Here is a 15,155-nt window from a genome sequence, read left to right as displayed (position 1 = left end):
TCAAAATGTGGTGTTCATAGAACACTCCAATGAATACCTTTTAAACATCGGAATTTATCCTTGCTTTGAAATAATAGCCGGCATCGCGAATAAATGAACTCTTTTTAACAGTCGTTTAAAGTTCATTTTGGTTTAACCGAGTTCATTTGTTGTTCATTCCTGTTAAAATAAACGACCGTCAAAACAGTTAACGACTGCTCGATATCGCATATAGGCAAACACGGGGAAAAAATTCGAGCAGTATAATTAAACGACTGTTAATTTGTATCGCATACGCTCTTGACAGTCGTTTGTTTAACGGCGGCATAGGACCAGTCGTTAAAATTAACAAATGAACTCAATGCCTTCGCGATGCCAAATTCTAGCAATTTTTAACGACTCTGGTTAATTTTTAACGACTGTTAATTTTAAACCAATTCTTTCGCGATACCAGCTAATGTTCAAATAAAGGGTGCCCATTTTGTCCCGTATGCTCATTTTCCCCCTTTTATCTCTACACGTATCTATAAGCCAATGTTTAAAATATTTTATTCATTCAAATGTACGATAACAGACAGATCTAGCTCGCACTTTCTAATTAACCATTAGAAATCGAACAAAAATAGCTCCTTGATTTTATTACACTTAATTATTTTTTGCAACATTTTGCTACTAAGAAAAAAACATTTAACATCATTTTTCTAATAAACATTCTACGTTTTAAACCTTTTACGTGTTCTTGTATTTTATATGGTTTGACGAGCAAATTGAAATAACAATTTCTAAAGCCTCTTGATAAGACATATAATCTCTGTGATATAAACCAAAAGGTTTAGTTTCGATGTAATAGACAATTTTTGTTATGTAATAATCGTATTATAAATGATACAATTTATTTTCCTTCATTAAAATACTGCCATGAAAATAAATTTTAAAATCAGATATGATGACATCAGCTGATTGTTTGAAGACAAAACTTAATATTTTTTACATTTCATATTCAATATTCTGTAGGTACAAATTATTGAAATCCTTTACCATAAATTGCTCTCGACTAACAGCACTTTTCCGACAACCTAACGCAATATCACTGCACACAAACGAGCGCACCAATCTTTTGCGCCAAACAGTTTGGCCAGCGTGCTGTGAAACAATGAATTCACCAGCGGATAATAATGCTGCCGATGTCAAAGGAATAAAAAAACAGAAGGGAGGTTTTAGAATTTCGCGAAACGCATCGCGCGTACCGTTAGAAGATTGGCCCGGTATGTTTGCGTACGCGAGCCGCTGCGAAATTGACCAGCGGAAAGATTCCGTTAAACATTTCAACCCACCAATCACTAGCGAGATAGCATGTGTTTTAGGCTGACTTGTTCTTGCGTGTGTGTGTGTGTGATTTGAGTGTAAATAGTGCCTCATCGTTTGCACACTGGCCAGAGCAGCACCCTAACCCAGTTCGGTGCAGTGGACGTTATGATCGATCTGCTATAACTATCACGCCCTGCACGTTAGTGCAAATGGTTCGCTGCACTTAAAAACAGTGACCACTGAATGTCCGGTGGTCGAGTTTAATGACCAACAGCGCCCGAGTAAAGTGGGCTAAATGAGTGTGTCGAAGGGGGTATCGTATAATTTGGGCTTAATTTTCCCTCACCAACTAACCCATTTGTCTCGCACTTTCGGTCTGGGCTTTTAAATCATACATTATAGAGCTCAATTTATGGAAGAGGATGGCGTCGGTTTAATTGCACAAGCTTTCGAAAAATGGCCCCCGCTATTCCTGTACGTTGCAATCACACGGGCCGAGGAAGGGCATTGTAACAGAACGAACCGATTCAACTGGGCTTTGATGTAAGTTTGCGTCACTAAAATTGCACCAGTGGTACAGTAAATGCGTGGTATTTGCACAATAACGCAGGGTTGGAAACGGGACAGAGCTGCGAACATTTTCGCAGAATATAGTTTTAATTGATCTCCGTGCGCTATTAAACGCACAAATTCGAAACCATCCGCCCCACCCTTCGAGGGCTTAACGTCATCGAAGTAATTGAAATTGTTGGTTTGTAAAATGCTGTGGTTTTTCGCCCATTACGATTAATGATCGAAACCCGAACCCGTCCCATGCAGGCTCGTACCGGCAACCTACATCCTGTCGTGCAATTGTATTCAAATGTCCTGCTTTTTTTCTTCGCTTGGTTTGCTTCGCATTAAATTTGGTGCTTGATTTATAGGCCAAATTTGCAGCTGGCGGTACAATTTTAGTTCCAATTTCAAACCACTCATTATGGAGCTTTTTTCAGGACCTGGAGCTTTCGAGTGTGATCGCAATAAAACGCTATTATCGTTTGTAATAAGATTAAGCTCGAGCAGCAATCGATCGCAATCGGTATCGACTATGGGTTTTTTTCAATTATTTTTGATCAATTATCACAGTGGCGCGATGTTACGATACCATCACCAGGTTCAGAAGATGAAAAGGATTACATTTCCGCAGTTTAAAGTGTTAGAGCAATGTAAGCGTGCATTAAATTTCTATGCAATTGGTGCATAGCATGTGCTTGAATCAACCATACTTTGGGGCGCATTAATTCAATAATTAATTTTAAATTGATGGATTAATTGCACACATGCAGTGTGCTGATGTGATAAATGTAATTATTTGATTTGTTTTAACGTCTTGCATACTTCAATTGAACATGAACATATCCTTTTTCTGGTTATTTTTCTCCAATGGAGATTGATTGTTTGACTGTGATGAAATCCATGAATTAATATTTAGAATTTTCTTAAAGACTTAACATGCTAGCCGTAGAAACCGAGTGCAAATTATTGCTATTTAGACGTAAGGTGTAAAGATGCAAGATAATATAGAAGAATTAAATAAATCAGAAACAAACACACAATATTTGTTTTTATTCAGTAGGGACGGCTTTGCCGTATTGCTTAAAAACACACAATATTAACAAAGCAACAAAAAAAACACGAGAATAACCAATGAGCTAAACTTGTTGAAGAAAATAGTATTCAAAAGCTAATTTTGAACATCACTAACAGCACTTTTGACAGGACGGGTGAAATCTTTTGCTCAAACAAGCCTTCTGGAGGCTTGACGAATACACAAAACATTCTTAAATTCCTTCATTCAGAAACAGGGGTGATAAAAATCAGCCTTCTAAATTCATACACCTTGGGATAAGCCCACCTGTATATTATACTCACTTAGATAGCTGCTCGAAAACTGCTATACAATGCAAACAACTGACAGGCTGAAATTTCAGCCTACGAGCTTAAAACGGAAGGGGCCCCAATCTTAGATTATTAGCGTTTGAATAACTAGAATATAGAGGGATACATGGAAGGTTGTTGGTCCAGTGTCTTTTATGCATAAACTGATCAATGGTTAATCTCTGCCCTCTGCTTTCAAATATTATATTTAACGACCCGGTAGAATACATAGACCAAGACAATTTTTAATAACTGATTCCAGAGTGTACTTCATGACCTCCGTTTATAGCGCTTTCAGTAATCAAGTGGACCTAAACATGATTTTGAACCTGCTTGGAAATCACTTAAGGTATTGTTTTAGTTAGTGGTTTGGTTTTTCTGTCTGTTGTATCACTATTTATTTCTCTGCTCGTCTCATTTATTGTTCCGATAGGTTTTATACTTTTATATGTTATTTATTTGGTTAGTAATTTGTAACTTTTGCTTAGGAGAATTGTTAAATTGCGTTTGTTAATGTATAAAAATGTTAATATCTATGCTTTGTTATTAAGGGTATGTTATTACCTGGATAGACTTTCTTAGAACTGGCTTTGTGTGTATTTCATGTTTAATGAAGCACAGTTTAAAAATTAGTCTTTCTTCAGTCGATTGACTTTTGCTACTGCCGCTAACTTTTTCGATGGCGCCTCTTCTCGAACAGCTGATCAGTCTTGACCGCACTTGACCCTGTTTAACTACTTTTGCCGAACTTTGTCCTAATTGGCCCTACTTTTGATCATATATCTGTCTCATATTTGGGAATATATTTTTGTCCTTATCTGTTTTACCGCGCCATCTGGTGTTTTCCACGTAAGTTATTCGAGCTGTCCTTGACAGCTCGTTGTTTTGATGAAGATTACAGCTGTTGATATGCACGAGGTAGATATCAAATCGCCTGGACCTCGAAAAAAAAACATTTTTTTCAGTAATAGTACGAAAATATGGATGGATTTGTAACGCCATAGTATTGACAAAAAAAGCGCTGCTCAGTTGCTGTAAGTGTGTTAGTGAACTGGTTACTCTACACGACGTGGTAATCTCAATTTTCTGTAATTGATGTGAGAAATGTTTCTGTTTGTAATAAACCAATTAGATGTCATTGCTTCGTGTATAAGGAAAACTACCAACTGAAAATCGTATATCAATTTACAAAAAAAAATTATTACATCTATAAGTAACAAACCCTTTTGCTTCATTTCCCATCTCTTTCAGAAACATCGACCGGTTGCCCACCGCCGGATTTGAAGATTTCCCGACCCCGCAAACAGTACGCTACCACCGAACCCCCGTTCGTCACGTTCGAGACGACGCAGATCTATCTGCCGCAAGATTTCACCACCGCCGACTTTGAGCTGGTCGAGGCGGGCAAGTCGGGTACGAACGCCCTGCGCAGCCATGCCGAGACCGGTGGCCAGAGTGGGTCCTCCTCCTCTTCCCTGCACGGCGGCGGCGGCTCCCACGACACGTCCTTCTGGTGGGAGCTGGGCATCCAAAATGCGGAGGTGCGCGAATCCTTAGCGGCCGCCTCGTTTCCCGCCCGCTCCAAGCGCGCGACGGTGCCGAGTCAGCGGCAGCGGCAGCATAACCACCACCATCACCACCGTCGGCGCCGTCGGTCATCGTCGGGACCGCACGACCACCTGCTCAACCTGGAGGAGCTGTCGCCGGCCATCGTGATCAATAACATCTTCAACGAGAACGACAGCGACCACAGCGTGTACGATAATCTGTTCCTCAACAGCGGAGCGCCGGACGCGGACGAGGTGGACGAGCGGGAGGCCGAGAACGGACCGGACGCGGGGCAGTATCTGGACAAGAACGAGATCGAGGGCGAAGAGATCATCGTCGAGATGGGCGACAATGGGAGCATCATCCGCCGGCGGGTGAAGCGCAAATCGGGCAAGACGACGGGTGCGCTGAGCCGCGCCAAGGCGGGCAGCGGTGGTGACGGTGGCAGCAAGAGCATCGCCCGACATCATAAGCAAGGTAAGTCAGCGCGGGTAAAATTTGGGATGAATGAAGCGAGCGAGGAGCGGGGAGTGAAAGAAAAGTGGTAACCAGAACTTTTCCAACGAAGTTTTTTTTTTCGTCGACTCTCGAGGCACGTAGCCGGCGCTCGTAACGACGCTCCATTATAGTTTGGGAACGGGGCAGCAAGTTCAGTTCGGCAAGTCTGCATCTAGAAGTGACTTGTGATAGCTGCACATTCGACGCTTTCGACAGTAGGAGGCAGTTTAGTGTTACTGGTTTACCCACGGAGTCGATCAATCCTTGCCGGTGATACTGCGAAACGATACGTGCGACGTGGTGGAAGGGCTTCGTTAAAAATCTTTCTTGCGAAATTTTGGTAGATCGTAGAGCGGTAGACTGGGCAAACACAGTGTATGTGGATTCGGGTTTGTTGATACACAATTTGGCCAGACCGGTGGTTTTGCTAACAAGGATTGAACGGATTCCAATCGAATCGGTTTGTTTGACTTCTGTTCAACAAGTTCCAGCAGCTTCGGCTAATCGTATACACGGTGGGATAATTATACGGGCGTTGGAAAGCCATGGAAATGGAATCGGTGTGTCTGTTATGCTGTGGTTATATGTGTGTCCTTGATGTGTTACATTGAATATATCGATTCATGCATCTTTGAATTTAGTGTTTTTTTTATGTCCTGATATCCATTTCTAGTTCAATTATCACGTTGAGACGAAGATATAGCCTCTTTTTGCTATGGATAATCCTCCACATTTTTGTATTTACATGTACTCCTTTAAGCCTTTAGATTGTTTGCGTATGGAGTGAACAATTTGTTCACTTTATCTAAGACTCTCAACCATTGATCTTTTGTTCGAAAAAAGTTAGCTCAGAGTCATCATGTATTTCCTTTTGCTTCGATTCTTTTTTGAGATGTTAAACACTTTTTTAATTATTAAAATGTTCTAAAACTACTTATCAAACCAAACAGAAAGGTCATTGTATATTCATTTTTATGTAAATTATAATTTTGATATTGTTGACATAATTCAATGATTACACCTTTGCGGTGTTGCATATGTATTATTTTTGTATTATTTACTCTGCGTCTTTTTTATGTCAATGTGTTTAAATGCCTTTTTAGTACTTATTGACTGATTTCACTTTATTATTGTGTTGTTAAAAACTTCTTGCTTGACAAGTTTTGTAGTTGACAACTTCAACATAAAAAAATCTGAAAAATCATAAAGAAAATTTAACATGATATTTCACTTCATGCTTATCTCTTTGTGAAAATATGTTATGATTTGTTTTTTTGGAAAAGGACTTTTTGAAAAAAAAAATAGATATTCCATTATACAGAAAGTGATGTAGTGATACTATAATTAATTGGTTTTGTTCATGATATTTTGATTCAATTGTATAATGATTCCGTATTCAAACACTCTCCATTATTTTATCTTTTCAATTCTCTATTAGATTTAACGACTTGCATTTTTGATTAATTATTTTCCTATTATGCAGAATAGAAGTTATGCCTTTCTCTTATAAGATCGTAGGCTGAAAATTCAGCCTATCGGCTGTTTGTATTGTTTTGCAGTTTTGGAGTAGCTATCAAAGTGGGTATAATACACAGGTGGGCTTATCCCAAGGTGTATGTATTTTGAAGGATGATTTTTATCACTTCTGCACTTCTGAAAGAAGATTTTCTGAGTGTGTTGTGTATTCGTGTCTGATCTTTTCAATGCACCTTGGGATAAATACAAACACGACCTTGTTTTGACATTTCTTCGAGCAGGTACTCGAATCTAATTCTAGTTTTGAGGTGGAAATAATCTAGGCTGAAAATCACAGGCTAGTTTTGTATATGGTTTTGTATGGAGTGTTGACATGATTTCAGCCGCCAACTGTCAAACTCCATATAAAAAAGCTGGCTAGTACCGTGAAAGGCCCCAATATTAGGTATTTTTATAAATATGAAAAGATTCAGAATGAAAAAGGTTACATTAAATATTGAAAAAGTTAAGCAAATATTGCACATTGTTTGTAATGTTTGAATGTAGGATCTATCAGAGGCAGCAAATTAAACATGGCTTCGATTTGAAGCCTTTTATTTGAAAGGTAACGTTTATTGTTCATTTATCCTTTGAAGATGGCATATGACATAGTTATTTGATTTCTTTTGTTTGTTTTAAAAATTCGTCAAACATGAAACATTGCAACCGTGATTGATGGAGTAAAAATCGCGCTGATTGACAGGGAAAATATCCTAGATTTGAAGTACAGCGAAAAACAGCACTACAAACACACGTATCCATTCAAAAGGCTTTCCAACGACCGTGCCCGTGTGTGTTTGATCCTCAGTGCAAAGCGATCGATGTGTGGCGATAGTTTGATAGGTGCACGATGGATTAAAAAAGAAGCTTTCACACAGCCGGAAGCGGAAGGTTGAGTCGAGAAACAAAAGAGCACCGCTTGGGAGTAAATCCGTTTCGGGGCGTTGTGAAGGGAAAATGAGAGAAAAGTTCATCAAATAAAAAAAAACACGGCAACGGGTGTGTACCGAGTATGGTGAAAATCAAAGCAAAAATCAATCCCACCAACCAACCGATACCGTCCATCCACCTTTCCCCCACACGCACCACCACCACCAACAGATCAAACGAGTGCGGACGGCCTGGAAGCGGTCGAGCTTGCCGAGGACGGTACTGCCGGAGGTGGCGGTGACCAGCATCAGCCGGGCGGGGGTGGCCGGGGCCAGGTCCGGGTGAAGCGCAAGTCGGGCAAAGCGACCGGTGCGCTCAGCCGGCCGAAGGGGGCCAGTGACAGTGGCAGTAAGAGTATTAGTCGCAATGCCAACAAAGGTGAGCTCAACCGATCAAACAAAAACAAAACAAAAAAAAAACATCACCACCCAAGTCCCGCGATCACGCTTACCCCGGAGCACTACCGCTTTCGCCATTAGCCAGCATATTGCGTAAAAGATTGGACAATAGGGCAATATACGCGCCAAAAGCGCGCGCCAGCTGCTGAAGCGGGAGAGGAGCAGGAACAGCAACAAAAAAAAGTTTAAATTGAAATATTTACAAAGCAAAACAAAACAAAACAAAATCCCACACATACCGGAAACAATTTTCACACACGCGTACAGGGTGGTTGATATGAGGGGGGAAATTATAGGGGGCACAAAAAATACAATTTGCATCACAGCTATGTATGTACTCGCGTAAGCTTGAAGTAATACCTGTTGACTTGTTAGCCTTGTGTAAAGCTTACTAGCAACAAACGCGCGAGCAAGCTCAAGCTCTCGCAGCATATAACAGAAGGTATATGTTGCAAAGGTCTAATCAATACCCATATCAATCAGTTTGTAGTTTTCAATAGGCATTGCTAGGGGATTTAAATGAATAAAGTTTGAAGGGGGAAGGCAGAACTCATAAAACAGTGTATTTATAAAAGGTATTTTCGATTCACGAGATAGAATGAGGACTTTTACACATAAAAAATTCTGTTTATTTCATGCTATTGAAACACAGGAATGTTTATTTCATTCACTGATATCAGCAAACATGTTCGTTCTGTACGCATTCCAGTCTTTCTGCGAAAATTAGTGTTATGGGGACATTCATAAACTACGTAACTACATAGACATAAACTACATAGTCAGCATGAAAGTTTTTTTTTATCACTTCTCTTTGTGTAGCAAAATATAACACTAGATGCAACTACTCTCAATCAAACTAAACAGTTAGGTGTTGCTACACTCCTCTCATCCCTTTGTTGGGTGAGATCATTTTTAAATTTACTGTAGAATAGTTATTTTATTGAATTACAATCCCTTATAGCGAGTTTAATCCGTACCAGTGACTCACTCGTAATGCGGTAGACTCTTTTCATTGTTTCACATTTTTCCATGCGAAGTGAAACAGTTGGTTTAAGGACCGCGAATGAGCTAGTATAAATGCACATAGGCCTCAGCACATAGACCAAGATATTGCAACATTTTTCCCAGTCATTACAGGGTTTACCAGTCCAATAAATAACTGTCAACTTGTTTAATATAATAGTCGTTTTGAATCGCTGTCTACCACTTGCTCACATGTCAGATGGTGTAAGCTACTCTGTCCAATTGAGTATCATAATTTTCGTCTTCGATTGCACAACGGTCGGATTCGGCACGGTTTCTAACAAAATTAATGTTTTGGTTTATTGAAATGTATGGTTTATACTGCAGTTTGCTTGAATAAAAGAAATGTGTTAGAATATGTTTTGTTTTTGTAAAATTTTTCTTAACAAAACAAACCGTGCCGAATTTGACAGTTGCTAATCGAAGACGAAAATTGTGTTATTAAATTGGACAGAGTAGCTTACACCATCTGACGTGTGAGCAAGTGATAGACAGCGGTGTCTATTCAAAACGACTATTGTTATAAACAAGTCCACAGTTGTTTATTATACCGGTAAACCCTGTACTATTCATTCTTTTTTTATCAATGATTGAGTCAACAGTTTAAAGTGAGCGCTTGAATTGCTGCAAAATAAAAATGGTGAATTAAATTTCAACGGATTTTGTCTAGGAATAGTTCGTTGCTCATATGTTAGATTTTTTGCGATTTTTTCGATCGACTTTAAGAATTTGATGTAAATATTTTGCAGCACGAACTAGATTTTTAATGATCACGATACATTTCACTCGTTAAGAGAGGTTTTATCGAGCATTTCTCGCGTTTACTCGAAAAACGTAACGGTGAAAGATGCAGCGTTTCGTAATTAATGGATGATCCTCCATACATCTCTGATTGTAAAACACGTTTTTGCATTCCTCGGGATTGTAAACAGCTCAACATCGCTGTCTGTTTGTATTCAACGCTGTATTTTTTTTATAGATTATTTTTGTTTTGTTTGTTCATTCCTTATTGTAACGTTTTTTCTAGTATTTGAAAAAAAAACATCACATTTTTCAGTATGTTTTTATATCAGTATGTTTCGAAGGACAAAATACCATGATTCAATAAGACTACTTTTAACGAGGGCTCAAATTTCAAAACCTCAAAACCTCGGATATTTCATAAAGTTAGAAACGTCTGTTATAGAGTAAAAGCGTAGCAAACGATCAAGTAAAACCACAGTTAATGTTTTAAATGATAGCACATACAAAAAAGATGGCAGAAACACTAACCTAGCTAAAGTTTTTACCCATATCCCACTGTTTCTTGTGTTTTGTCTTTAATAAAATAATTCTATTGCCAGCAATAAAAAAGTTAAATGTGTCAAAATACACATAACAAGATGCAATTCAGCTTCAGAATGTCTGATGTCGATAAAAAAAGTATAGTAATTTTAAATCAATCATGCTAATTCTTAGGCTAATGATTGTTTGAGGTGTGTAGCAGGAAGTGTAATTAGGGCTAAAAACAAAATTCCCATAATTAGAGACTGCAATTTGACACGCCCCGATCGTATCGGGGCCGTATGTAAAACGAGCTCAAAGCCCACCCTGTACGTGTGCATCCATCTAGCCTTGCACACCTGCATCATCTGCATCTGCACCCGCTGCTCCGCGTTCGTCCTTGTCCCATCGGGTGATGCTCGCTGCTGCACTCCGTTGTCGTTGTCGCTTCCCGTTCCTGCATTCCTAGCTCTATGTTTACCTGTATGCTTTTGCGCTTCTAACACATTCTGTAGGTGTGTGTGTCTGTTTTCGCTTTTGCCTGGGTATGCGTACTTTATTAGCGTCCAATTTCGCAACTCACCACGACGTGCCCTCGTAACAAACTGCGACCGAAAAAGTAAACTTTATTTCAGACGTTTCCAAATTGTTCCCTTCCCGTTTTGCCCGATACATTCTGCGCGCCTGCAAATCTGCGTGGAGCTGTATAAAATTGGTTATCACAATGAAATAAAGTTGAAGCTGAACTTTCACGCCACCGATGACGTTCAAACGATAGGGGCCGAATGGTGCAACGCTTTTGCGCGCGCTTTGACTCGTTTATTATGCTTCGTAGCGGGTGAATTTAGTTTAGATGGAAAGCGTGCGAGCACACACATTGCACCCCATAGCACACATACATATCCGCACACACACACACACACACATACTCATAAATGCACGCAACGATGCACCGGCGCACGTACAATGTGTAGTATTTTGCGATATTTCTACATTTGCATTTGGGTAGCTTTTTTCCTCCGTCGCGCCATTCGCCAAACTCGCCTGATTTGCCTCATCTCGCAGGAACTTGCACCTACGCTTCCGGTCTCCATTTTCGCTCTACACACACACGCTCACACACCGTGGCTCCACGCTTGCAATAATACAGTGCGTTCCGAAATAAGGTAGCCTTGTTAGCTCCATAACACATCTAGAGTAATTATCTTAAAAACATGACATTGCATACCTTCGGGCGAATTCACCATGCCTGAGAGTGTGGAAACAGGATAATAAAAGGCAAACAAGCTATTCTTCAATATGGTGTCAATTAATGGCACTAATGACTCGAAATTTGTCATCAGTATGTGTATGGTTATGTTTGTGTTTGAGTCCTGCAATAGATGATTTTGTTTTAATCTGCAATTAAAAGTTTGCTCCCGAGTTATGCGGCTACGAGGACACCAGCGTTAAATGAAGCGTTTTTTTTTTTTGCTAGTGGTTATACACAGTAAATCATAATAAATAATGCGATTTATACTTATTTTTTAGTTTTTATCAATTACAAATTTTAATTATTTTTTTCAAAAAAGCTATTTATTTCTGCATTTGATATTTCATTGGTCAGTTCAATTTGCTTTTAGAAGTGTAAATTTTAGACAAAGTTAGATCACCCAAGCTTTTGGTTGAGAACTGCGTAACTTACGCAACTTCTGCTTTATAAGGCATACCTGAAATAAAACTACAAAAGTCATGGATAATTCTTTCTTGAACTATTTTCTACATACGCAAACATGTTTTCACTACCTTTTTTGCCAATCGCCAATGTCCAAATGTATTATTCATTCAAGATTAATGTAACACTGTAATGTAATACACTGTGCAAATGGGATTTTGGCCTCTCTAAGTCAAATATTCAAAAAATCTTATTGGCTTCATCATCCAGTCAAATACTATAAAAGTCTCTTTTTCTAATAGTAAAGATTGAAAATGGGCAGAAAAGTACTATTTGCATTTAGAAAAGTGTTAGATAATTAGAACAATTTCAATTTCTAGATTTTTTATGGTTTATTTTCAAAATTAGATAATAAAAAAATCATATATTTCCTAAATTTTTGTTAATATCTGGTTTAAACTGTCGTATGATCAATAAATTATGTATTTAAAGCTATGTTTTTATTACACTTACTTTTTTAATAAATGTATTCCTACAGTTGAAGGATTGCTTTATTTCAGGCAAATTTAAAAAAAAATCAGTTCATGAAATAGCTAAGTCGTACTTCATTGCATTCCAATAGGATCATCAAGCCTTTTGCTATTCTTTCGTTGCCAAATGTTTCGCTACTTAAATTATCTTATCATTAACTATTCGTGGAATTTGGTTGATGCTAACATTTCGGAACACACTGTATCAGCCACCACAGGGTACCCTTGCAGGCGAGCGTGCCGAAAGCGCGATCGTTTTCGGGACGGAACGCTTTTGCAAAAGCGTTATTTTCACGTCTTCTCACCACCTTACGGGAAATGAAGCCGTATCCTGGCCCCCGACGATTCTTGTACAGCGAGAGGAGGGAAAAATGAGGAAGGGGTATCTCATTCCACTCCCCACCCCATGCGATGGGACCGGCTCATTGAGATGCACAGCGTGTTAGTCCCGATTCTTCAACAACTCAACTGCATCCACTCGACTTCCGGTAGATTCAAGCGCGGCGGCTACCATCACCACCACCACCACCACCACCACTATCATCTTTGCCCAATGCACTTGTGTTCTTATTAAATGCGTTCATGTGTCTCTATGTGTGTGTGTGTTTTCTTTATGAAGTAAGGCTTAGCATAAGGCTCCATACGCTGCCGCTGCCAGGCGCAGCACGAGCACGAGGGCTGCTGCACCACGTTTCCTGCGGTTTCCAGTTGATTGGCATTATGGCTTTGCTTTTCCGCTTGCTTGCGCTGCTTTTGCAAGAAAATCATTTTCCGTCCGCCACCTGCACCCCCCTCCAAATTCTACCGCTTCACACTGCACCACCTTTGCCTATTGTGTGCGTGTGTGTGTGTCTGTTTTGTGTTGAATAGACAGGGCTTCCCCTAAAGAGTGCCTTCTGTGCTTGAAGTGTTCACCCTGCTTCAAGCACAGTAACCTCGACACAGACACACACACCAGCGCGTTACACACCCTCAAAGCCCAAGACCTGTGGCAGGAACTGTGAACTTTCTGATTTTTAACCCGCCCCAACTCCTCCTCCCCCCACGCGCACTTACAGGGCAGTACGATGAGGATGGCAGCTACGTGCCGCCGCTTCCCGACTCGGCCGAAAACCCCGACCGGGAGGACAAGGAAAGCGAGGAGGTCGACGAAAGCCCGGAGCTGCACCAGTTCCGGGAGGTGTCGGAGGTGCGCTTCCCGGGCGAGGTCGGACCGCTCGGCGGGCACCGGCTGTGCAAGATCCAGTGCATCCGGGGCCACTGGGTCGGTCCGCTCTGCGCGATGAACGAGCACGAGCAGGACGAGCACGGCCAGCTCAAGTTCGAGCCGCTGTACAAGCGGTGCGTCGTCGATCACATCCCGCCCCATCTGCTGCTGAGCTACAAGAACGTGTCGGTGGTGAGTAAATGGACCAGCGCCAGTGCTGCTACTTCACGCTTGAACCCATCTTCACTCTCTGTCTCTCTCTCCAATCCACTCCCCATGCAGACACTCGGCTGGGATCTGCCCCACGGACACACGCTCCAGGCACGGTGCCGTGATCTGGGCCTGTACAAGCTGCTCGGCGAGTCGAAGGTCCTCTGCTCGAACGGGCTGTGGGCACCGAAGATGCCGTCCTGCGTACCGACGACGCTGCTAACTAATTACTCGGGTAATTGAGCTTCACTTCAACGAACGAACGTTAAATTATGTGCCAATTTTTCATGTCCCCCCCCCCCCCCCCCCCAAAATGTTTTTGTTTCATCCGCAGACGACAGTCCACCGTCGATCCGCATCAAGGTGGGCGTTGGATCGGCCGCGTACGAACCGTCGGGCGTGCTGGCCGTGCTGCCGACCAGCACCATCCATCTCGACTGCATGTATCCGCGCCGCCGCGGCTCACCGGAATGGACCTGGACCGGTTGGTTCCGGCAGTATCTCACCGGTAGGTGGCGCCCGAATCGACATTTGCCTACCTTCGGGCGGTTATGGGGGTTTTTTTTCCGAAGGGAAATTTATCTTCCTTTTTTTTGTTCCTTTTCGTCATCAGGCTGGTCAGCGGTACCGGAGGAGAAGGCATCTCGCTATCGGCTCACGATTAAGGACATACAGAATCAGGACTCGGGCACGTACACGTGCGCTTCCCCCCGTGGGCTAACGAACAGTATCGTCATCGTTGTGGCCGGTACGTGTTCTCTCTCTCCCCCTTCCTTCTGGTGGACTCTTTGTGTCGCCAATCAGCAAACACAAAACGCTAACTTTTCTTGCTCGTAAACGTTTCTTTTTTGTTCTTTGTCATTCTTTCCCTCTGTCCCTGAATAGTGTCCCAGTGTGCCGCACTGACGGAGCCGAACCCACCGCTGTCGCTGCGGCTCGAGGGCATCAAACTGGGTCAGCGGGCGCTGTACCGGTGTCCCCTGGGTTACATGCTGCAGGGAACGGCCAACGCGACCTGTCTCGCTTCCGGTAAGTTTACCGATGAGGGAGGGAGTCGATTTCATAACTTTCTGTCGCTTTGTGCGGTATAGTTTACATAATTTGTCGGAAGAAGTGTTATTGCTAGCCTCCGGGCTGTTCTGAAATTGTTAGAAATAGTTTTCATACGGAATCAT

At 41.4% G+C, this 15,155-nt stretch overlaps 1 protein-coding gene across 4 annotated transcripts in view; it reads left to right on the top strand.

Moving 5' to 3' along the window:
• Window positions 1-15,155, top strand: part of LOC120956406 (locomotion-related protein Hikaru genki-like) — an 89,913-nt gene that overhangs the window by 65,563 nt on the left and 9,195 nt on the right. For 2 of the 4 annotated variants that reach the window (XM_049608445.1, XM_049608447.1), the window contains exons 3-9: window positions 4,456-5,229; window positions 7,867-8,073; window positions 13,622-13,962; window positions 14,053-14,215; window positions 14,315-14,488; window positions 14,594-14,728; window positions 14,866-15,009. In XM_049608445.1, coding sequence (XP_049464402.1) covers window positions 4,456-5,229; window positions 7,867-8,073; window positions 13,622-13,962; window positions 14,053-14,215; window positions 14,315-14,488; window positions 14,594-14,728; window positions 14,866-15,009 — 1,938 coding nt within the window. Of the gene's footprint in view, window positions 1-4,455; window positions 5,230-7,866; window positions 8,074-13,621; window positions 14,216-14,314; window positions 14,489-14,593; window positions 14,729-14,865; window positions 15,010-15,155 lie in introns of all 4 variants that reach the window. The other 2 variants (XM_049608444.1, XM_049608446.1) reach the window with 2 other exon arrangements.

Source organism: Anopheles coluzzii, chromosome 3 (genome assembly GCF_943734685.1).
Source record: "Anopheles coluzzii chromosome 3, AcolN3, whole genome shotgun sequence".
Classification (NCBI taxonomy): Eukaryota; Metazoa; Arthropoda; class Insecta; order Diptera; family Culicidae; genus Anopheles; species Anopheles coluzzii.
Note: the sequence above shows the minus strand (reverse complement) of the source record. Positions and strands in the feature narration are given on the sequence as shown.